This window comes from Cornus florida, unplaced genomic scaffold, assembly GCF_030987335.1.
Source record: "Cornus florida cultivar Cherokee Brave unplaced genomic scaffold, ASM3098733v1 CherokeeBrave_3.0.0_Hap2_Chr04, whole genome shotgun sequence".
Taxonomy (NCBI): Eukaryota; Viridiplantae; Streptophyta; class Magnoliopsida; order Cornales; family Cornaceae; genus Cornus; species Cornus florida.
Genome location: NW_026775574.1, coordinates 31524545 through 31549651, shown reverse-complemented (window position 1 = coordinate 31549651; position 25107 = coordinate 31524545). Strand labels below are relative to the sequence as shown.

General features: G+C 37.8%; 2 protein-coding genes across 2 annotated transcripts; both read left to right on the top strand.

Moving 5' to 3' along the window:
• Positions 1-3067: 3067 nt before the first annotated feature.
• LOC132304890 (uncharacterized) lies at positions 3068-3523 on the top strand. The gene has a single exon (XM_059802590.1). The coding sequence runs from the start codon at positions 3068-3070 to the stop codon at positions 3521-3523; it is 456 nt and encodes a 151-aa protein (XP_059658573.1).
• A 314-nt stretch (positions 3524-3837) lies between these two features.
• Positions 3838-4461, top strand: LOC132304889 (uncharacterized mitochondrial protein AtMg00860-like). Its single transcript, XM_059802588.1, has one exon. The coding sequence runs from the start codon at positions 3838-3840 to the stop codon at positions 4459-4461; it is 624 nt and encodes a 207-aa protein (XP_059658571.1).
• Positions 4462-25107: the final 20646 nt, after the last annotated feature.

Sequence of the window (25107 nt, the reverse complement as noted above, 5' to 3'; positions counted from 1 at the left end):
AACTTTTTTCAGGTTTTTCCTAAAAAAGTTCTGATCTAAGGGGCATTTCGGGTATTTCACTTAAAAAATAAAAACTTTTCCTCGTTTAAATTCCAAAAATCTGTGTAGGCCCTGTACATACCTGAAACCTGAAAAGTATGATTTAAGGAAACTTTGAGGCTTCATATCTTCTTCGTCTGGACTCCAAATCAAGTGATTTTTAAGTCTAAGTTTATTAATTTTTGCTTGTCAATCCAATGGTATGCAAGGTTGTATCCAATTCTATCTAAAAGAACCATTTTAACCCCTTGTCAAGTACCCTTGCCGCATTTATTTGAAACCCAAAAGTCTAATTTTATGAAACTTTGAGGCGTCGTATCTTCTTCGTCCGGACTCTGAATCAAGTGATTTTTTAGTCTAAGTTTATTAATTTTTGGTTATCTATCCAATGGTATGCACGGTTACATCCAATTCTATCTGAAAGGAGCATTTTACTTCTTGTCAAGTACCCTTGCCGCATTGATTTGAAACCCAAAGTCTAATTTTATGAAACTTTGGAGTTTCATATCTTTTTCTTCAGGGCTCCAAATCAAGTGATTCTTGATTCTATATATATTAATTTTTCCTTTTTTATCTCATCGTATGCTCAGTTGCATCCAGTTTTATTTGGAAAGACCATTTTACCCTTAGTCAAGTACCAATCCAATTTTATAATCTTAGCTTCCGCATTCGATTCTTTTGAGTTCTGTGACTTCATGGAAGGTCACCTTGGCATCTTAGGGATGTCATATATCCCTAGATACCTTATTTCTATTTTCATTTTCACATTCTGGATCCGTTTCGAGTCATCTTACGGGTCATCACAGGACGTACTAGCTTGAAAAACCAGGGTTGTCATAAGTGGAATCAAAGCTCTTAGGTTCGAATACCTTAGACAACGGGTTTTAGGTGTATATCATTCTTATGTTACCATGCTCTATAGGTTTAATTGCTTCTTGATAACATGTTTTGAATTGATAACATGTCTGTTTACTTATGTGGCAACTTGTTTGGAAGCTTACCTTAACCGCTTTAGCATATGATTTATGCTTGTCTATCTTAGTATATGATATATGCTTATTTATCATAATAAGTTGTATATGTTTGTTTGCCTTAGCATACTATATATACTTGTAGGCTTTAGTACATTGTCCATGCTTGTCTGAGTTATCATGTTATTTACGCTTGTTTGCTTAGCATGTTATATATGTATGTCTGCATTAGCGTGTCATATGTGCTTGTTCATCTTAGCATGATCATATATAGTATATCATCATATTTTACGTTCTCTTTCGTAAACATTGACATGCCTTATGTGATTTTTACTACCTATTTGAGTAGGCAGTCCGTTACTATGTTGTATACTAGCTGTTTACTTTTTTTGTCTTACTTTGACATTGCATGTTTTTCCAGCTTGGTTACTAGAGATTCTTGGGGTCTGCCGTATCCCTTGGATATATTCTTGCTCTGAGGAGTTTCTTCCTTGGGCAGGAGAAATTCATTCTGTAAGGAACCCACGACGGGAACCTTCTTGTCCCTTTTGTCGATTTGGTTATTTCATGACCTTGGTGTTATGGTTGATGTGAGTAAGGCTCAGGTGAGCATAGAGTTGCAGTTTTTGTCTGGTGGAGTGAAACGCGGGCCAGGGAGGTTCCGTTTCATTTCCTTTTCCTTTATGGCTTCACAACGTGGTCAGGGAGTTTCCGAGGTGTTGGTACGAATCTTGGGGTTTCGTGGTAACCAGGATGTGATGACATCATAGGGGTCTTGCTTCTAACGTCATGGGATGATGAGTTGGAGTTGACTCGAGCCCTTTCTTGGGAAGTTAAAAGTTATCTTGTGAACCTCAGGGCGAGGTTCTCGTGTCTTGCCATCTAAGAGTAATGGTTTTTGGAATTGGATAGGTATGTTGACTTAGGATCCTCCTTAAGTTACCTTCGACAGCTCTTACGGGCTACGGTTGGGATGTGAGTGGTTTCATGTAATCAATTGCATTGGTGCAATTAATTACTTTCCCTTGTTATTTTAGGGTTCTATTAGGATCCTGCTCAGTTCTCATCGAATTTGTCAGTATCTTAAGTTGAGTTATCTATTGATGTCTCGTAATGGCTAATGTTGGAACTATCCATTGCGTCATTGTTTCATTTTGTGTGGCATTAGGATTCCACCTTGGGTATGAGCTAGTCTTGGGAAAGACTTGTAGACTCCTTATTTTGGGAACCTTAGTGTTCATTCTGGGAGACGATTCCTTTCCTCACAGTGAAAGATTGGACCCATCCGAGTTTTGGGATTCACTTTCAGTGAGTTCGCCCTTTTGAAAGGCATTTCATCCCTTCTTGCTTATGACTTACAGGATTGTTAATTGCATAGTACTTTTTACATATTTGTATGCCTTGTTGTTTTGAGCATGCCTTATAAACATGTTTAGGATATGTGACCATCTGGTGATTATGTGATGATATAGATGATGTGTGTTCTACTTACTATATCTGTTTAACCTGCTAGTGCCATTGGTGGTGTATAGCTTGTCATTGATTATTTGACCCCTATGTGGTAGGTGGCTTGTTTGATTTACCTTATGTGTATTGTGTGCTTAGTACTAAGGTGTTATTTGATTTATGCAATTTAATTTTTGTGAGTATGTACTATGTTAGTATCTGACTTATACTGGTTTATCTTTCCTACATTTATGTTGGGGTTCTGTTAGTTACAACCATACTAAGGCCTAATTTAATATCACATTACAAGTTGATTCCATGTTAGTTATAACCATGTGAATCAACTTGTAATTCAGGCTGGAGGTTCATAGGCCTAGGCACCCTAGGGTCGTGTGTATCCAATTGTCCCTGAGTCATCTTCAGGACCTTCAGTGGTGAAGGGAATGTTTCCAGTTTTTGGATCTTGGGCTTGTGTTTTATTTGATTCCAGTGCATCTTATTCATTCATTTTATACTCATTTACACTTGCATCGAGATTGGAGATTAGTTTTTTGGATCGAGCGTTATGTGTTGATACACCGGTTAGTGGTTCATTGTCTTTGAGTAGAGTAATGCAGGATTGTACTATTGTGATTGTTGGACGGACCCTTATTTTTTATCTTATCATTCTTGAGATGACGGGATTTGATGTCATTCTCGGGATGGATTGGTTATCCACTTTTCATGCCACAATTGATTGTTGCATAGGTAAAATTTTAGTTTCTATGCCTGAGGGTGATTGTTTCTTCTTTATTGGAGATCGGGGTGATTTCCATGTTTTAGCTTGTTATGGTATTCATGGTTGGGATCATTATGATTTCTTCTTGGCTAGCATCCTAGCTGAAGAAGATGGTAATGTGGGGACAGTGTTTCTGTTGGTTGTTTGTGATTTCTTAGATGTGTTCCCGGATGATTTCCCTGATTTACTTCCTAAAAGAGAGATTGAGTTTGTAATCGACTTGATGCCTTGTACTGCGCTGATTTCTATGGCACCGTATCGAATGGCACTAGTAGAGTTGGAGGAGTAAAGAAATAGCTTGATGAGTTGAGCTTAAAGGGTTTTATTCGGCCTATTGTTACACCGTGGGGTGCGCCAGTGTTATTTGTTAAGAAAAAAGATGGTTCTATTAGGTTGTGCATTAATTATCAAAAATTGAATCATGCAACCATTAAGAACATGTATCATTTATCACAGATTAATGATTTCTTTGATCAGTTTAGGGGAGTTATTTGTTTTTCCAAGATTGATATAAGATCTGGTTACTACCAGTTACGAGTTCGGAATGAGGGTATTCCAAAAACAGCTTTCCGTACATAGTATGGTCATTATGAGTTCATTGGGATGCCTTTTGGTTTGACTAATGCACTAGCTGCTTTCATAGACATGATGCACCCTGTCTTCCACAGATATCTAGACCAGTTTGTAGTAGTGTTTGTGGATGACATTCTTGTGTATTCACGATCTCGGGAGGATCACGAGATCCATTTGAGGATAGTGTTACAAATGTTAAGAGAGCACCATTTGTATTCCAAGTATTCAAAGTTTGAATTTTGGCTACAAGAAGTGAAGTTTTTTGGACATGTTGTTTTAGGTAATGGTGTGTCAGTTTATCCTTTGAAGATAGAAGTGGTTCTAAATTGGGAATGTCCCAAGAATATGTTTGAGATTCAAAGTTTTCATGGCTTAGCGGGTTATTACCACAGGTTCGTGAGAGACTTTTCTCGCTTAGCTATTCCTATAACTTGGTTAACTCGAAAGGGAATCAGATTTGATTGGACTGAAGCTTATGAGTCATCTTTTAACGAGTTAAAAATAAGATTGACTACGACTCCAGTGTTGGTGGTGCCTGTGCATAGCTTAGGTTATGTTATCTTCTGTGATGCTTCTCGGGATGGTTTAGGTTGTGTGTTGATGCAGGGTGGTAAGGTAGTGGCTTATGGATCTAGACAGTTAAAGATTCACTAGCTTAACTATCCCACTCATAACTTAGAGTTGGCAGCAGTTGTCTTTGCTTTGAAATGCTAGAGGTATTACTTGCATGGTGAGAGATTCAAGGTGTTCTTGGATTACAAGAGTCTCAAGTACCTTTTCTTTCAGAAGGACTTGAATAATAGACAAAGACGATGGGTTAAGTACGTGGACAACTATGATTTTGATTTATAGTATCATCCGGGTAAGGCAAATGTGGTAGCAGATACCTTAAGCCAAAAATCTCATGGAGCTTTAGTTAGGTTAGCCATTCGGAAGTGGAAGATGTTAGAGGATCTGGCAGAGATGGGATTACAGTGTTATAATGATAGAGTTGGCAATGAGTCTGCTTTTCTGTTTAGTCTTCTAGCTCAGCCAACTTTTGTCACACGGGTAATTGAGTCACAGAGATAGGATTCAGATTTAGCTGTTATTCATCAGTTGATTTCAGGTAGGGATATAGTCAAAAACTAGAACTTACACACAAATGGTGGTTTACGGTTCAGAGATCTGGTTATGGTTCTTACAGTTTGTCGGGAGAATGTATTATGGGAGTTTCACATTTCTCATTTTACAGTTAATCCAAGTTGTACCAAGATGTATCACAATTTAAGATGACAATATTGGTAGAATGGGATGAAGAAGGATGTGGTTCAGTTTGTTGCTAGATATCTTACCTGTCAGCTGGTAAAGATAGAGTATCAAAGACCCACAGGTTTACTATAACCATTCCTTGTAGCGCAATGGAAGTGGGAGTGTATTACCATAGACTTTATGATAGGGCTTCCGAGGTCACAGAGGGGTAATAAGGCTGTATAGGTCGTTATTAACAGATTAACCAAGACGCCTCACTTTTTGCCTGTTAAGGCAATAGATATTGCTGAGGCACTTGGCAGAATGTATGCCAAGCAGATAGTGAGATTGCATGAGGTTCTAGTGTCCATTGTTTTGGACAGGGATGCCAAGTTCACATCAAAATTCTGGGAAGGACTTCATACAGCATTTGGTTCACCGTTGCATTTCAGTACAGTATTCCAACTTCAGACGAAAGCCAATTAGTGTATACTATCCAAATCTTGAACGATATGCTTTGGGCCTACGTACTTAATTTTGGTGGTAGTTGGGAGGATCATTTACCTCTTTTTGAGGCACTGTATGGTAGGTCGTGTCGTTCTCATTAATAAGTGCTTAAATGTTGCACATTTTAGCACCTAAACTAGGGTATTTTAATCCATTCATCTATCTTACTTTCTCGTTTTAGTTCAAATTCTTGTTTTTGTCTATTTCAGGTCAATAAGTTTCAAACAGGCTAAAAACAGCCTATTAAGCCCTTTTTGGAATCAAGAAGAAAATCTGGAAAAAGTTTAAAAATTTGCCCCGGAGCATTTTCAAACGATCGAAAATTCATCCACGATCGATCAAAGGTTGGCGATCCATCGAAGCTACGTCAATAGAGGGATAAGACTGCCACCTCATCATGCGTTCCAAGTGGCGATCGATCGAAGCTTTTGGCGATCAATCGCAATGCCACATCAATGCCAACTAAGCAGATAAGGTTGCCAATTGTCAAGATAAGTATGCCACATCATTCACGATCGATCGAAGTACTTCATGATCCATTGAATACCCTAGCGATCGATCGAAATCATGCTGGCAGTGAGCTGTTTAACTTTCGAGCGTGCCCAAATTTCACCTAACTTTTGGCTGTGGGATTAGACCAATAAAAGGCTATTTTCTGACTTATTCACTACACAAAGGGGCTTAAATTTAAATCAAATTGAACCAATTGTATAGGTTTCCATGTTTTATTCCAATTTTTGTTACATTTTACATAACTAGACATAATTTCTCTCTCTAGAGATTAGGGTTCTTGAGCAAGAGAAGAGGCAAAAAAAGAGCAAGAAGATGAATTTAACCATGAAGATAGCCTTTGAGGGTTGCAAGACAACATCCATGAGTGGCTAGATCCTCCTCTTAGGGCTTGGAAGAACCCTAGGCTTGCCTTCTAAAACTCTAGCTCTTTGATATTTCTAGGGATTTTTGTTGTAAATAATGTATTGACCTTGTGATTTACATGGTTCAATCCTTCCAATTAATCTTCCAATTTGTTTACATATCTATGTGTGATGAAATGGATGATTATGTCTCTATACTAGATTTTATAAATTTGATGCATGTCTATGTGTGTTTGAATTGTGAATCTAGTGATTGTTATGCATAGTGCTTTTGGATACACTTGTGGTTGATTTGATGGGTTATGCTTGTACTTGATGGATTGTTCTACAACCTTAGTTAATTAGCTTAATTTCCTTGTCATTAGTGTAATTGTAGTGTAATTTCATTTAAATTACTAGATCGGTAGACAATCCATGCTTGTATTTGATAATCTATGCTTATTGTTACAAGATGTACATTTCTCTAGATTGATGTGTGCTACAATTGTGGGTTTATTGAATGGTTATTGTCTTCACTTGATGGGTTGTGCTACACACTAGCCTAAGTAGACAATTCACACTTGTTTAGTCATCCATGATCATTATTTCAATTGTTGGCACACGCTTGGTTTACAACATTGAATTTCCCTCAAATTTGTCAAAGACTAATGGTTTAAAAGAAGAGTTTAGTGGTGATTCCAATGCCCTAAGACCTCTCCCCTATTCTCTCACCCTAATCAATTTTAGCTTATTTTTACATTGCATGCTTTCAATTCAATAGTAGTTTAATTAAACCAACCAAACCCACTCCCTTGATCATTCGACCTACTAATCCGAATTTAATTCTGAATACGCATGTGGTCTCTTAGGATGATCCCTACTCCTATGCTACACTAGTAGTAGTAGTAGTGGTTTTACAAATTTAAATTTGACAAAAAAGGTTAAACCACACTCGTAATTTGATCATTGTGAAGCGACTAGTAATCAGAATGTGTCACTCATGTTTGTTAGACTTAGGTACGCGAGACAGCTGTATTAAGACCCGATATTGTTTTGGATACTACGAAAAAATTAAGTTGATTCGGCAGAGATTGCTTATAGCGCAGAGCCGACAAAAAAGTTATGTAGTTAGGCGGAGATGTCCATTATCCTTTGAGGTGGGAGACCATGTGTTTCTTATGGTTTCTCCATGAAAAGGATTGTTACGGTTTGGAAAGAGTGGCAAGTTGTTACCTTGTTTTATTGGGCAGTTTGAGGATCGTGTAGGCGAGGTTGCTTACAGGTTAGCTTTGCCACCATAGATGGACAGAGTCCATGATGTGTTTTATGTTTCAATGTTACGGAAGTATGAGCCGAATCCATCTTCCGTGTTGAGTTGGGTAGATGTTGATATTGATAAGGATATTTCTTACGAGGAGGAACCTGTTAAAATTCTTGACACTCAGGATAAAGTGTAAAGGGGTAAGACGGTATTTCTCGTGAAGGTTTTGTGGTGACACTATGGTGTCAAGTAAGCTACTTGGGAACAAGAGCAGGATGTTCATTGCATATGTCTGATTTTGTTTTCTTCCCCAAGTATGACTTGATTTCAGGGACAAAATCTATGACAGCCCAAGTTTTGTAACTCGGTGCGTCAGTGATGACCCAAAAGTTGACCCGGTAACGGATCCAAAATGCGAAAGCGAAAGATAAAATAAAGGTCTCTAGAGATATACATCATCCCTAGGACACCCATGTGACCTTCCACGAAGTCACAGAACTTAAAGAGAGTGAAAGAGCAAACGAGAGTCGAAACGGGTAAAATTCGTTAATCAAGGGGCAAAATGGTTAATTCATAAATAAAAAGAGAAAATTAACTCTAAACAAGTCAAACAAGGTGAATACAACCTAATCTAATCATTTCACAACATTCCAAGAGGTTATAAGAACTTTGACAAAGAATCCCACAAAAATGCCCTTTCTCAGTTTAAGCGAAAACTGACACTACCTCACTAAAACATGAATAACTCTCACTCTGATTTGAATCTGAGAATGGAATTGATACCATTGGAAATCTAACTCAAAATCCTTGAGTTTAGGCTCAAGAATCAGCCCATTTGGATTAGAAATGAAGAAGTTATGACCGTTTGAAGTCGAAACATCAATACTAAAACGAAATCTAGAAGGCTAGTGTATGAGAGCAATTTTGGTCGACCGAAATGGACTTTTGGACGACCAAAATCGACAAAAACTTTCTTGAAATCTGGTTTTTGAGGGAAGGTCACTTCGGTAGACCAAAATAAGGCATCGGTCGACCGAAATAAGCCTAAATAGTGAAAATGGCTACTGGAATGTGTATTCTTTTTACGGCCTTGGTTTTTAGGCCAGTGCATCAGTGATGAATCGAAAGGATGATCCGATAATAGATCCAAAATGTGAAAGTGAAAACTGAAAACAAGACTCTAAGAAGTCAAAGTGACCTTTCATGAGGTCATGCAACTCAATGAGAACTGACGCAGAAACAAAAGATCGAAAATATGACAAATAAGCCCCAAGGGAAATGGTAATTTTTTAAAACAATGGATTCAGGTGCCACCGAGCACACCTCTGGAAAGATAACAAAAAACTAATTAAGATGGACTCAAGAATTGCATGATTCGGAGTCCGGACGAAGGCGAAACGACATGACAAAGAAAAACGAGCACTTAAGGCAAAAAGGGTAAACTGGCAATTATCCAGGAAGATCCTGGTGCCATCGAGCACACCGTTGGAAATACAGCGAAAAATTAGTCAAGTTAAAAAAAAAGTTTACTCAATTTGGAGTCCGGACGAAGGAGAACGAGCGAACATAAAAGTCGACGTCATGACGTTGAGACGAGCACCCCACGAGCACACCGACAAGCACCATGACATGCTAGGAAAGAAAACAATTCAGCCAGAACTGAGAGCCGAAACGAGGTCCGAAATGAATTTTTCTGGAAAAGTATGAAGAAGAAACCTCCCTAAAATCGAGTTTTCTACCCGAATGTTCGGAAGGAAACGAAAAGACACACTACGAAATCCCCAAAATGCCCCTAGATCAGAACTGGACAAGAGGGCAAAAAGCTGCTACAGTAACTGTTCACATCTGAGATCAAATACGGGCTACCAAACGAATTTTTCTGGAAAAACACGAAGAAGAAACCCCTCTCAAAATCAAATTTTCTACCCGAAAACGTGGAAAAAAAAAAAAAAAAAAAAAAAAAAAAAAAAAAAAAAAAAAAAAAAAACAAAGTCACTATAAATGCCAAAAATGCCCCTCCATGAAATCAGGTCATGAGGGTTAAAAAGCTACAAAAATGCAAAACAGAAAGCTAAACTTTGCGAGGGATTTCCGGTACCAAGACGATATTTTCTGGAAAAACACAAAGAAGAACCCCCCCCCCCCCCCCCAAATCACGTTTTCTATGTGACCATATGCAGACCGGAATTTATTTCTCGAAGGAAAACCCCAAAATGCCCTAAAACATATTATGCAAAAGAAATGCAAAATGAGTCTACAGAAGGCTCAAATCACCAAGGATGATATTTTTCTTCAAAATGATCATGCACGTAAATGTAAGTTACCTATTTGGACGTGTTACAATGGTCCACAACTTAAAAATACCGCCGATGCAAAATCTGACCCCCCAACGGCCAAAAAGGTGAAAATGCAAATAAAATGAAAATTTTGAAATTTAAAATTATGAAATGCCTTCAAATTACCGGTTGGCCCTTGGCCACACTTCATACATGATTAAGAGACCCTATGGAAAAATAAAAATGGAATTCTCACACTCGATGCAAACATGATGAAGCAAAGACTTAACATTTTCCATTATTTCCATAGTAAACCTTGAAAACGAAAGTGCATAAAATACAAGATACATGTAATTGGCCTCCGGCCTCGTCTTATACATGTTAAATACATTGAAAAAAGTGTACTTATATACACTTTACATATATGGAATCAAAGATACAATTTTTGATATACAAGGCTACAAAATGACATTTCATGCTAACATTTGCATAAATGGAAATTCAAAAACTATATGTCATCCAAGGAATGATGAGCATCACAAACCAAGCCTTCGTACCTGAAACAAATCCCCAGTAACTTCGGGATGAGTAACATAAAGCTACACATAGGAAATGAGCATGTATAGACCTAACATTTTACAAAATTATCACCTTAAGGTGAAACAAGTCAATGGGGCTTATACCACCTAACGTCTATGTCAAGATGAGACTCAGGGAACATCCTAAGCTACCTTAGATCATTTCTAGCATAAATCACATCATTCATGCAATTTAAAGAACATAGAAACATGTTATACAAAGCAACAAGATATAGGTTCTCAAAAGTATCAGCTTGCAATATAAGATACGAAAACAACTACAGTGGGTCATGCCACCTAGCGTCTATGTTTCAATGAGTCTAACGAATCATCCTAAGCTACCTTAGACCATTTCTAGCATAATCACATCATTCATGCAACTCAAATGTAATATCCCTTTGATCCGAGACACGGGTTGATCAGGCCCAGCCTCAAACCCGAGGGATATCAAACAATTAAGGTATTTTAAATCAAACACAGAATACAAAGTGAAATACGAAATAATGTAATAAGCTGACAGAAACTAAAAGAAAATCTTTGTATCATAATTAATTAAATCCGATAATCCAAAACTCCATAAGTTTACAACTCGAAATCCATCCATTGGACCCCTTATTACAATTCTCAAACCAAAACTAAAATAATAGAAATAAAATCCAAAGCTAACATTGAGAAGATTCTGACATAATTGGAGGAATAAATATTTGTATCTGCTCTGCACGTCCAACCTCTAACCCTGAAACTGACGAATACCTGCAAAATAAAAGAGTGGGTCAGGCCCACATGCAAGTCCCGATCTACTACAATCTAAACAGTAATTCGATACACAGATACATCCTAGAAAGACTCAACAATATCTAGAGTAGTCCATATATGTATATAGTATACACTATAGCACGCTCGCTAGTCCAGTAAGTCTGTTTTAGCCTGAATAGAAGGCAACATGGAAATACACACCCTAAGGTGGGCATGAGAACCTAGACCTACCAGGAAAAAACACCTATATCCAGTTATCCATCCAAGGTGATATACACGCCCTAACCATGGTCATGAGACTTAAGCTCATACCACGGCACCATATAATATATATCTATAAAGTCTGTACTCATCCTAATATAAAATAACATCCATCTATATGGTGATCTGATATATGTATAACAAATCCATCCTGAAACCATAGTAGGTCATTCAATTCTCAATTGATATGACATAAGTAGGTGATGGACTTGACCTATATGATTAATCCATACCTTAATCCAAGTTAGGTAGAACTTAGTGTTTGAACTAGTCCATACCTAGAATGTCACCGTCCCATACCCGTACATACAATCCTCCATTTAACGCAGTTGATAATATAGTAATTAAATAGTCATCGACTATACTCCAGAATATGCACAAAATAAATTTAATGCATATACATATAACAGACATTCAATATAGAGCCAAAAATCCAATTCCAGTAATGTAAACTGCTATAATAAATTCAAGCATTTACATCCTCCAACATAGTCCATGAATTGATACAGTTAATAGAAATTTAAGTATTAATTATACCCAAGCTAAGCATAGGAACTTTTAGTTAATTCATTATACTTATAATACTATGAAAATATGAATTATAAATATAGTTAAATCATATATAACAATCTTGTTAAGCTCTAGTATATAAACCTAGCAAATCCTCCAGTAATATCCATGAATTGGTACAATTTAATAACAATTTAAGTACCAATTAAATCCAACCTAAGTATAGTTGAGTTTAATTAAATTACCATACTTAAAACACTGTAAAACATGATTTATATATATCATTAAATCATATATTAAAAACTTTGCAAAGTTTCGAAACATAAACTAGCAAAACAGTGTGCAAATATACTAGTTTTCCTTAACTGTGTGTTACTCCATGATTTAATCAAAATACAGATTAATGATTTCCATAGTTTTATAAGTCTATTACAGTCCCAAAACACATTTAGTATAGTTTAGAAGACTTGTCAGAACATTGTACAGTCTAAACGACACACCAAAACCTTATAGTATGCAAAACTGGGCAAGAGCAGGCTCTAAAAAAATTGAGCCTGCTCTTTTATTTGATTGAGCTGGCTCTATGGCTCTAAGAGCTGGCTCTAAGGCTTCCAAGAGCCAGCTCCAACCTTAGGGAGCCGGCTCTAAGGGTTATAGAGCCGGCTCTGTCCCCTTTTGGAGCCTGCTCTCACTCCCTTAGATGCCGTCGACCGTTTCTATGTCTTCTTCTCCAACTCCGGTGATTAACGGAGCCTCTGTGATGTTTTTAAATCTTTGTTCTAGGTTCAAAATCAGTCCTAGGTACATATTAAACCACTGATATTCAATTATAGCATGCATGGAACATAGGTTTAGAAACAACGATCACAAAACCTTAGTCTGAAATTTTAAGCAATCCACAACAGATTAATTTGGTGAAATTAAATACTGTGTTAATTACTTATTCAAGGGTTTTTTTAATGTCTTAGACTAATGCTCAAGCATAAATATATATTCACAAGAAGAATTTAAACAATCTGTAATAAGATTTTAGTTAAAAATTTTAAGCAACACTAAATCAGATTAATTCAATGGAACTAAAAACTAATTTAAACATGCATATTAGATGAATCATAACATTCATTTCATCTATTTTAACCATTGATTAATCCCTGGGGTCTTAACTAGGCATGCACAGAACACGAATTAACGGGAAAGAGAAGAATAGAGACTTGCCTTTGAGAGTTTGAATTAAAAACTCTAACCGTCATCTCTATCAACTCCGGCAACGTCAACTTGTTGTTATCAGCCTCTGCTGCTCCTAGCTAAATCCAGAACTCCTCCTTGAATCCCTCCCTTAATCTCCTAAGGTTCTCTCTGTAAATTACTCAAGCTCCCTCTCTGTTTTGCTGCCCTCACAACTCTCTGTATGACTCTGTTACGTGAATAGGGTTAACAAACCCTTGGCAGACGTATGCTTATATTTATAGGTTTTACGTGAAACCCTAAATTAAATCCTAAACCAACTATATGTCGGCTCCAATCCTAGACACGATGTAAAACATAAAACCCTAAGTCAATTCACATAATTAATTTAATCCATTTTAAAATAAAATCCAATTAAATACACATGATACTAAAAATAATTAACCACATAACATAAAAAGAAAACCATTTAATTTAAAGAAAATAAAACACAAGTAAATAACAATAATACAACAAGTAATTCAAAAAAAACTTAAATAATTACACCAATTAAAAATAATTCAATAAAATTACACATAATCAAATAAAATGCAATTAAATACAATTATTAAATTCTAGAATTGTCCTTATAAAATTAGGGGTATTACATTCTTCCCCCCTAACAAAAGGAATTCTGTCCTCGGAATTCGGTCTTACCTTCTTCCCATAATTCAGAAAACTGCGAGCGAATGACATCTTCCCGTTCCCAAGTGGACTCAGCCTCATTGTGATGACTCCATTAAACACGTACTAAAGGAATAACCTTGTTACGAAGAATCTGATCCCGTCGGTCTACAATACGACACGGCGGCTCCAAATAAGTTGCATCCGGCTGCAACTCAATCTCCCCAACGTCGATTTGCTGATACCGATCCTCATCTCGTAGAAATTTTCGTAACATGGAAACATGGAACACATTATGGGCGCGATCCAAGTTATCCGGAAGTGCCAACCGATAAGTAACAGCTCCAACATGATCCATAATCATGAATGGACCTACAAACAGTGGTGATAACTTCCCTTTCTTCCCAAAGCATATGACACCTTTCATAAGTGACACTTTGAGTAGAACCTGATTTCCAACCTTAAACTCCAAAGCACGAGTACGCCAATCAGCATAACTCTTCTGCCTACTCTGAGTAGTACGCATGCGAACCTTAATAAGAGCTATCTTCTCAGAAGTATCCTTGATGAACTCAGGACCCAAGAATCGGCTCTCGCTAACCTCCATCTAACAAACAGGCGATCGACACGGTCGGCCGTATAACGCCTCAAATGGTGTCATCCCAATAGTCTTCTGGAAACTATAAGCAAACTCCACAAGCGGTAAGTAATCCTCCCAGTGGCCCTTGAAATCAAGAACACATGACCGAAGCATATCCTCCATAATCTGATTCACTTGCTCAGTCTGTCCATCAGTCTGAGGATGATAAGTAGTACTAAGGTACAACTCTGTACCCAAGGCCTGCTGAAAACTCTTCCAGAATCCAGACACAAAGCTTGAATCCCTGTCTGATATAATAGACAATGGAATGCCATGTAACTTTACAATCTCTGAAATGTAAAGTCTCGCCAACAGCTCCGAAGTGTAGTCAGTGTGAATAGGCAAGAAATGAGCTGATTTCGTCAGTCTGTCCACGATAACCCAAATGGAATTGTGATCCTTGAAGGAATTTGGCAATCCTTCCACAAAATCCATAGATATGCTCTCCCATTTCCACTCCGGTATCGGTAGTGGCTGTAGACCTCCTGGCGGCCTCTGATGATTAATCTTAACCATCTGATAAGTACTACATCGAGAGACAAAAAGAGCAATGTCCCTTTTCATACCTACCCACCAAAACTGCCGCTTCATATCCTGATACATCTTATCGCCTCCCCGATGAACAGAAAACTCAGAGTGGTGAGTCTCAGTCATCACATCCTTCCTCAAATCATCAGCAGAAGGTACCACTAACCATCCCTTGTGCCTCAAACCTCCATCAGCCCCAACATAGTAGAATGGAACCTCTCCGGAAGCTATCTCTGTAACCTTGTCAATGCATTGCTGATCCGTGAGTTGTACCTTCAAAACCTTGTGAATGATAGAAGGTGTAACTACCATACAAACCATGAAAGCATCCGATAACTCATCCACTGTCCTCAAAGCATTCCACTCAGTAGCGAACAGAGTAGAAAGACTACCAACAGGTCGGCGACTGAGTACATCTGCCACCACATTCGCTTTCCCTGGATGATACTGTATCGAGAAGTGATAGTCTTTCACGAATTCCAACCACCTGCGCTGTCTCATATTCAGCTCCCGCTGAGTGAACAAATACTGTAGACTCTTATGATCACTGAATAATCTGAAGGACTCACCTAACAGATAATGCCTCCAAATACATAAGGCAAAGATCACGGCTGCCAACTCCAAATCATGTGTCGGATAATTAAGCTCATGAGGCTTAAGCTTCCAAGATCCATACAAAATAGGTCGCTCCTCCTACATCAAAACACATCCAAGACCCTACAATAAAGCATCCGTGTAAGCCAGATACTCTATCCCGCTCTGTGGGGTAGACAAAACCGGTGCAGAAGTCAACTTAGTCTTCAGCTCATCAAAAGCTTTCTGACAATGTTCATCCCGCATGAACCGTGCACCCTTCTTAGTCAGATGAGTGAGTGGTCCTGCTATCTTTGAGAACCCCTAAATAAACCTCCTGTAATATCCGTCCAGACCAAGGAAACTCCAAATCTCGGTAGGTGAAGTAGGCTGTCCCCACTCAACCACTGCGGAAACCTTGGCTAGATCCACCGCTATTCCCCTTTCTAATGCCACGTGACCCAGAAATTTCACCTCCCGCTGCCAAAATTCACATTTCTCAAACTTGGCATACAACTGGTGTTCACGAAGTGTCCGCAAAACTATCCATAGATGTCTAGCATGGTAGTCCTCTGACCTCAAGTAAATTAAAATGTCATCTATAAAGACAATGACAAATTGATCCAAGTAAGCCCTGAAGACTCTATTCATCAAATCTATGAAGACCACTGGTGTATTAGTCAACCCAAACGGCATCACCCGACACTCATAAGATCCATATCTAGTGAGAAACGCTATCCTCAGAACATCGTGCTCCCGAACTCAAAGTTGATGATACCCTGACCGCAGATCAATCTTAGAGAAATAGGTAACTCCCTTTAATTGATCAAATAGATCATCGATCCTAGGCAAAGGATACTTGTTACGAATCATAACCTTGTTCAACTCCTGGTAATCAATACAGAGATGGAGCGAACCATCCTTCTTCTTCACAAATAAAATCGGTGCTCCCCAGGGTGAAGTACTCCGACAAATAAAACCTTCGCTAAGCAGCTGTTAAATCTGATCCCTCAGCTCGCGCATCTCCACTGGTGCCATCCTATAAGGTGCCCTAGCAATAGGCATAGTGTCTGGCGCTAAGTCTATCATAAAATCAATCTCACGACTAGGTGGCAACCCTGGAATCTCCTGAAATATATCTGGAAAATCCTATACAATTGGTATGCTATCCAATGATACAGTAGTCCCCCCCTCCGTTCCTTCCTCCACATGAAACAAATAGGTGCTAATGACTCTGTTAGAACGCGGCATGGCGATGACTACATGTCCTGACCTGGTATGGTAAACACAATAGACCTATCAAAATAATTAACTTGGGCATGGTAGTGAGACAACCAATCCATCCTAAGTATCATATCATAAGTGTGCATGTCCAGGACCAATAGATTGGCTACAAACCTGAGTCTGCCAATATCTAGTGCCATAGGCCCATCACTCTCATGAAGAATGGCTGTATCGCCCAACAGTGTAGAAATACCCTGAGGTCTACTATATACTCGAGTCATCATCCCAGACAAAGCAACAAAAGTCCTAGCTACAAATGAGTGTGTAGCACCCGTATCAAATAAAACACGTCCATAAAAACCATGTATAACCCTCAACAGCCTGAGGTGCCTGCATATCCTGTGGCATAGGGTTGTACACCCTGCTATAATGTAGCTGCTGTGGTGCCTGTCCCTAGGGCTGCAGCGGCGCTGGTAAAGCCGAATAAGTCTGTCCCTGAATCCGTGGAACCTGTGGAGTTGGTAAAGGCACTAGCACCCTCTGCCCTTGCTGCACATGCTGTCCTTGTCCCTGTCCTTGCCTCTGTCCTTGCCTTGCTGTAGGACACTGCCTGGAAGTGTGACCATACTCCCCACAAGTATAGCAACTACCCTGGAAAGTACCAAATGGCCTCCTCTGTTGGTTAGCCTGTGGCTGACCCTGTCCTGCCTATGGTCCCCCATTCTGTTGTCGCTGAACAGGTGCCACATCCCTGGGAGCATCTGAACCACCCTTGTGCTTCTTCCAAGGCTATTGTCCCTAGAACTTAGCCTTGTCATTCTGTCGGGGTCCATCCCCATTCCCTTTCTCAGATGACTGGTTAGTAGAGTCTTTGTCACCCCGGTTCTCACCCTTGGCCTGTCTGATGTCCACAGTCAACTGGTACTGCTGTAGAGCGGCGTCTGCCACCTGAGCATAGGTAGTATAGGCTGGACTACCTGTGATAGCTCTCTTGATAGACCACATCAGTCCCTTGACGAAACTGTTGCACTTCTTCTCCTCTATATCCACCTCCTCTAGTGCAAAAAGAGATAAGCACGTGAACTGCTACTCATACTCTGCTATGGTCATGTTTCCCTGCTGCAGATTGAGAAACTCAGTCTTCATGGCTGCCCTGACTGCATAAGGAAAGTACTTTTCTTCAAAGTGTGCACTGAACTCATCATATGTCAATGCCATCCTCTCCTCTGTGGTGGTAACTGACTCCCACCACTGCAGTGCATCCCCAACTAGCTTGAAGGTAGCAAGCATCTACTTCTGAACCTCCATGCACTAAACCAAGCGAAGATGTCGCTCGATATCCTGTTTCCACTGGTGAGTTGCTCTCACATCGGTGGAGCCTGTGAACTCAGTTGGGCTCCCCTTTGTAAAAAAACTCCTGGCCTTCTCCCAAGTATCAGTCTGAACAACCGGTGCTGGTAACGGTGCCAGCTGTACCTGAGGCTGATTCTGAAGTGCACTCGTTACCCCTGTTTTTATAGCCCGAGTAATAAGGTCATTGAGGTAAGGAGGAAACTCTGGATCACCTCCCTGATCCTGAGTCTGCTGAACTTCCTCCTGCTCCTCATAGAACTGACATTCATCCTCCTGACACTGCCTATGGGTCGCTTCCCTTCGTTGCCGATTGTTCCGTCTGGATCTTGCGTTAGCCATTCTGTCAACACAGATAGATAGACATCAGTACGTTTTAACCAAACCGTAAATAATACAATTAATCCTAAACTTAAGCTCTAATCAAGAGAAAACGCTACGCGGAAGTCTTATACGATAGAATCCTAGAGACACTTGAACCTGGAGTGCTCTGATACCAACTGTGATACCCCTTGGATCTAAGACACGGGTTGATCAGGCCCAGGCCAAAACCCAAGGGATATAAAAAAATTAAGGTATTTTAAATCGAACACAGAATACAAAGTGAAATATGAAATAATATAATAAGCTGAAAGAAACTAAAAGAAAATCCTTGTATCATAATTAATCAAATCTGACAATCCAAACTCCATAAGTTTACAACTCAGAAATCCATCCATTGGACCCCTTATTACAATTCTCAAACCAAAATTGAAATAATAGAAATAAAATCCAAATCTAACATAGAGAAGATTCCTACATAATTGGAGGAATGAATATCTGTATCTGCTCTGCACGTCCAAGCTCTAACCCTGGAACTGATGAACACTTGAAAAATAAAGGAGTAGGTCAGGCCCACATGCAAGTCCTGATCTACTACAATCCAAACAGTAATTCGATATGCAGATACATCCTAAGAAGACTCAACAATATCTAGAGTAGTCCATATATGTATATAGTACACACTATAGCACGCTCGCTAGTCCAGTAGGTCTGTCTCAGCCTGAATAGAAGGCAACATGCAAATACGCACCCTAAAGTGGGCATGAGTACCTAGACCTACCAGGGAACAACACCTATGTCCAGTTATCCATCCTAGGCGATATACGCGCCTTAACCATGGTCATGAGACTCAAGCTCATACCACAGCACCATATAATATATATATATAAAGTCCGTACTCCTCCTAATACAAAATACCATCCATCTGTGTGGTGGTTTGATATATGTATAACAAATCCATCCTGAAACCATAGTAGGTCATTCAATTCTCAATTGATATGACACAAGTACGTGATGGACTTAACCTATATGATTAATCCGTACCTTAATCCAAGTTAGGTAGAACTTAGTGTTTGAACTAGTCCATACCTACTATGTTACCATCCCATACCGGTACATATAATCCTCCAGTTAACGCAGTTGACAATATAGTAATTAAATAGTCATCGACTATACTCCAGAATATGCACAAAATAAATTTAATGCATATACATATAACAGACATTCTATATAGAGCCAAAAATCCAATTCCAGTAATGTAAACTACTATATTAAATTCAAGCATTTACATCCTCCAACATAGTCCATGAATTGATACAGTTAACAGAAATTTAAGTATCAATTATACCCAAGCTAAGCATAGGAACTTTTAGTTAATTCATTATACTTATAATACTATGAAAATTTGAATTATATATATAGTTAAATCATATATAACAACCTTGCTAACCTCCAATATATAAACCTAGCAAATCCTCTAGTAAAATCCATGAATTGGTACAATTTAATAATAATTTAAGTACCAATTAAATCCAAACTAAGTATAGTTGAGTTTAATTAAATCACCATACTTAAGACACTGTAAAACATGATTTATATATATCATTAAATCATATATTAAAAACTTTGCAAAGTTACGAAACGTAAACTAGCAAAACAGTGTGCAAATATACCAGTTTTCCTTAACTGTGTGTTACTCCATGATTTAATCAAATTATAGATTAATGTTTTCCATAGTTTTATAAGTCTATTACAGTCCCAAAACACATTTAGTATAGTTTAGAAGACATGCCAAAAAACTGTACAGTCCAAACCACGCACTAAAACCTTACAGTATGCAAAACTGGGCAAGAGCAGGCTCTAAAAAAATTTAGCCTGCTCTTTTATTTGATTGAGCCGGCTCTATGGCTCTAAGAGCCGGCTCTAAGGCTGCCAAGAGCCATCTCCAACCTTAGGGAGCCGGCTCTAAGGGTTACACAGCCAGCTCTGTCCCCTTTTGGAGCCTGTTCTCACTCCCTTAGATGCCGTCGACCGTTTCTGTGTCTTCTTCTCCAACTCCGGTGATTAACAGGGCCTCTGTGATGTTTCTAAATCTTTTTTCTAGGTTCAAACTCAGTCCTAGGTACATATTAAACCACTGATATTCAATGATAGCATGCATGGAACATAGGTTTAGAAGCAACGATCACAAAACCTTAGTCTGAAATTTTAAGCAACCCACAACAGATTAATTTGGTGAAATTAAATACTGTGTTAATTACTTATTCAAGGGTTCGTTTAATGTCTCAGACTAATCCTCAAGCATAAATATATATTCACAACAAGAATTTAACACAAGATTTAAAACAATCCGCAACAAGATTTCAGTTAAAACTTTTAAGCAACACTAAAACAGATTAATTCAATGGAACTAAAAACTGATTTAAACATGCATATTAGATGAATCATAACATTCGTTTCATCTATTTTTAACCTTTGATTAATCCCTGTAGTCTTAACTAGGCATGCACAGAACACGAATTAATGGGAGAGAGAAGAACAAAGACTTGCCTTTGAGAGTTTGAATTAAAAACTCTAACTGTCGTCTCTATCAACTCCGGCAACGTCAACTTGTTGTTATCAACCTCTGCCGCTTCTAGTTAAATCCAGAACTCCTCCTTGATTCCCTCCCTTAATCTCATAAGGTTCTCTCTGTAAATTACTCAAGCTCCCTCTTTGTTTCTCTGCCCTCACAACTCTCTGTATGACTCTGTTACGTGAATAGGGTTAACAAACCCTTGGCAAACGTATGCTTATATTTATAGGTTTTACGAAACCCTCAATTAAATCCTAAACCAACTATATGTCGGCTCCAATCCTAGACATGATGTAAAACATAAAACCCTAAGTCAATTCAGGTAATTAATTTAATCCATTTTAAAATAAAATCTAATTAAATACACATGATACTAAAAATAATTAACCACATGACATAAAAAGAAAACCATTTAATTTAAAGAAAATAAAACACAAGTAAATAACAATAATACAACAAGTAATTCAAAAAAAACTTAAATAATTACACCAATTAAAAATAATTCAATAAAATTACACATAATCAAATAAAATGCAATTAAATACAATAATTAAACTCCAGAATTGTCCTTGAAAAATTAGGGGTATTACATCAAATAATCATGGAAACATATTATACAAAATATCAAGATATAGATTCTCAAAGTCTTCAACCTGAAATCTAAAACATGAAAACAACTAAAGTGGATCATGCCACCTAATGCCTATGTTCTAATGAATTTATAGGATTATTCCTAAGTTACATTTGAACATCTAAACACAAATCACAATATCGATGCAATTTAACCAACATTGGAACTTCCAATACAACGCATAAATCATGATTCCTCTAAGTTAACATCTTGAAACTCAAAATGGGAAATCAATTACAAAATAACAAGTTACGATATCATCTAGTTATCAACTTGAAACAAAATGCAAAATCAAACAAAGTGGATACTTGGACATCACGCCGGATCAGACCGACACCATAGTTACTTTAGGGTCACTAGCCCATGGGTAACCTCCCTATGTGCGCACTAGACTATAGAAGGACAATTCCCAGTACTAGAACTGTGTCCTAGCCGTAGTCAAATAATGACATCCTGAAGTTTCCAAAATTAACAAGTTATGCAACAACGTAAATATCAACGTGTATATACAAGATAATCAACTATCTACCATGCACAACTGAATTTGAAAACACATACAATACATGTTCTAAGTCCACAACTACTAAGGCATGACAAATGTCGAATCTTCGGTGTGCGATTCATTACATGCTATGACAATATATCTCAACATTGAAATCATAAACTCATGAATCTAATACAAGTCCAAAATCATGATTTAATCATATAACCTATGTCCAACACATGACTAAATCATTAACGCTATAGAAACATAAATTAATTAAATAAACTAATTAATTTCTCTAAGTTTCAAATCTCAATCAAATGATCCCTAATTAACACATGTTAAACAACATTGCATGGCCATTACATACATCCATTCAAAATCTTAATTAAGCCAATGGAACAACAAAGTAGAATTTAATTAAATCATGATAATTAAATCTCTAACTTCTAAAGCAACTTCAAATGGTCCCAAATTAATATATGCTAGTAAACAAGTTCTAGTCATTTCAAATATCAAGTTTAAAACTCAATTAAGCAAATGGAACCCTTAAATCGATTTTAATTAATTTATCATTTAATTAAAATCTCTAGATTTTCATACTCATCCAAATGCTCCAAAATAAAACTATGTTAAAGAGCATTCCAAGTCTTAATTTAATAGCTTGTCACAAGTTAATTTCATGCAAGGTACGGCCATAGGAACTAATCTTTCACAAAAGAAAAATATTAAATAAAAGTTGCAGTTTTTATTCAAATGACCCAAATTTAATATCTGTCAACAACCATACCAAGGCCAAATTTACTAACATGATATACTTTAATTCTAAGTTATACACATCCTTGAGAATTAAATCCTATGCAAGGAAATAATTAAATTAAATTTTAGGATTAATACAAAACATGCATACAAGTGGTATAAGCTTATAAAATCATCAATAGAACATAAATAAAAGCCTAAGACATCCCCTACCTCAATTTGAGATGAAAATCTCAAAAGCTACCAAAATGAAACAGCTTCGAATCTGACAATACTTCGGGGTTTTGTCGGGGACAACGTCGTGAACATTAAACTCCAAAGAGGACCTACCAAAATCCTAACTTGACCTCAAACCTGAACTCAAAAATTAGCCAAAAAGGGGTTCTAATAAGGGGGAAAGATTCGCGTAGTCAAGACAAACACAAAATGCAAAGGCACTATGACTTTTTAACAAAACGAAGAAGGTTTAATTGAGAGAAGAAGGGTGGCAGCCCCCTTGGGCTGCCATGGCAGCTTCTGGTCGTGCATAAAGAGAGGGGAAGATGACTTTTAAATTTTATAACCCCCTATTTATTGGAAAACCCTAAAAGTGCCCCGGAAGGGCTTTGTCGAGTCCGGAAAAGTGGAATTTGAGTAGACGAACTCAAACGGCAAAAGTCCATGAATAAAAAAGAACCAAAATGAGAAAATATGAACAAAAAAGAAATGGTATCAAAAACTGAGTTCCAAGCAGAGGGATATGCTCCGAACAAGTTCGGTGGCAACCGGGGACAGAAACCCTAAAACTGGATAAAAACGATTAGAAGGAAATTCTAAGAGCACACAACTCGACGAAATGTGAAAATGAATCCCGTACGAGGATCTAGGCTCAAAACGAGGCATTTTAGCAATAACTTTTATTAATTGCACAATGGCCCCTCTAAAAAGTGAAAACTGCACTAATAACTCAGAATAAAAATATCTTCCAAAAATATTTTCTTAAAAACCTTTAAAATAAAATATCTTCAAAAGATATTTATGAAAAATATCCCAAGAAAAGAAAAAGATTCTAAAAAACTATGCAATCATACTCCTATAGACACCGGGAGCAACCAGAGTACTTTACTGCAAAAGTAAAGATACGTATTACGTGGAAACCCCTTAGAATGAAGATATATGAAGTCAAAAACCAATTCCGAGCACAAAAGTGAGGTTGTGCCAAAAAGTGACAAACAGGGAAAAGATAAGATAGGGAAAATGACGAAAAGTGAATAGTGTCCAAAAAGTGAAAATGTGGAAATGACTCGGTCCTTAAAGGAAGTTGTCAATCCAAGGGAAAGAGTCTCGAAAACCATTTCTGAGCACTCGAGATAATATTAAGCATCGAGAAACAAAACTCAGAAAAGAAAATTAAACGAAAAAAATTTATTCGTAAAATTTGAGAAAAATGAAAGGGAGGAAAATGACCAGGTCATTACAACCTACCTTTCTTAATGGAATTTCATCCCCGAAATTAGGAACGTCCGAGGAGAATCGAACTAAGACTAAATGCAAGGTTAAACCAAAGAATAGACCATAAGGTGCTAAAGGGCAACCCCAAAAGCCTGAAGATCATCCGAAGGAAAACGAAAACCACGAACTAAGAGACAACTCCTCGACGAATCGGTAAATTAACTCAATATTAATAACCGAAAGAATCCCAAGACAATGACAAGTCAGATCAAAACAGATGGATAAGAATGACATGGCAGTACAAACAATAACTAGAACTCGCCCACACTTACTTGTCAGTAAGGTAGCATGACAGTATAAGGTACTAGTTCATAACATACCCCCAACAAATCACTCAGAAAGAAACTTTTCGATACAAATGACATCAATGTCGAAAATGATCATTACTAAAAGCACTATAGAAACCAAGCATCTACAAGAGTTGGGGTAGCTAATCCCAAAACTCTAATAACAATGTCATTGGTACCGTTACGCTTAAGGCCTTAAATCCCTAACGCTGGAGTAACAGCGACCCCCACATCTGAAAATGCTACAGCAATAACACCAGTCATAAACCCACAGCCTGACAAGCCTATGCCCTCAAGCCAATAGATCAAACCCATAAAACCAAAAACCTATGCACCGATCTGAAGTAGACCTACCG

What these genes read in the sequence shown, in the direction of transcription:
- LOC132304890 (XM_059802590.1), top strand. Translation starts at nt 3,068, where the DNA reads ATGCAGGATTGTACTATTGTGATTGTTGGACGGACCCTTATTTTTTAT.
- LOC132304889 (XM_059802588.1), top strand. Translation starts at nt 3,838, where the DNA reads ATGCCTTTTGGTTTGACTAATGCACTAGCTGCTTTCATAGACATGATG.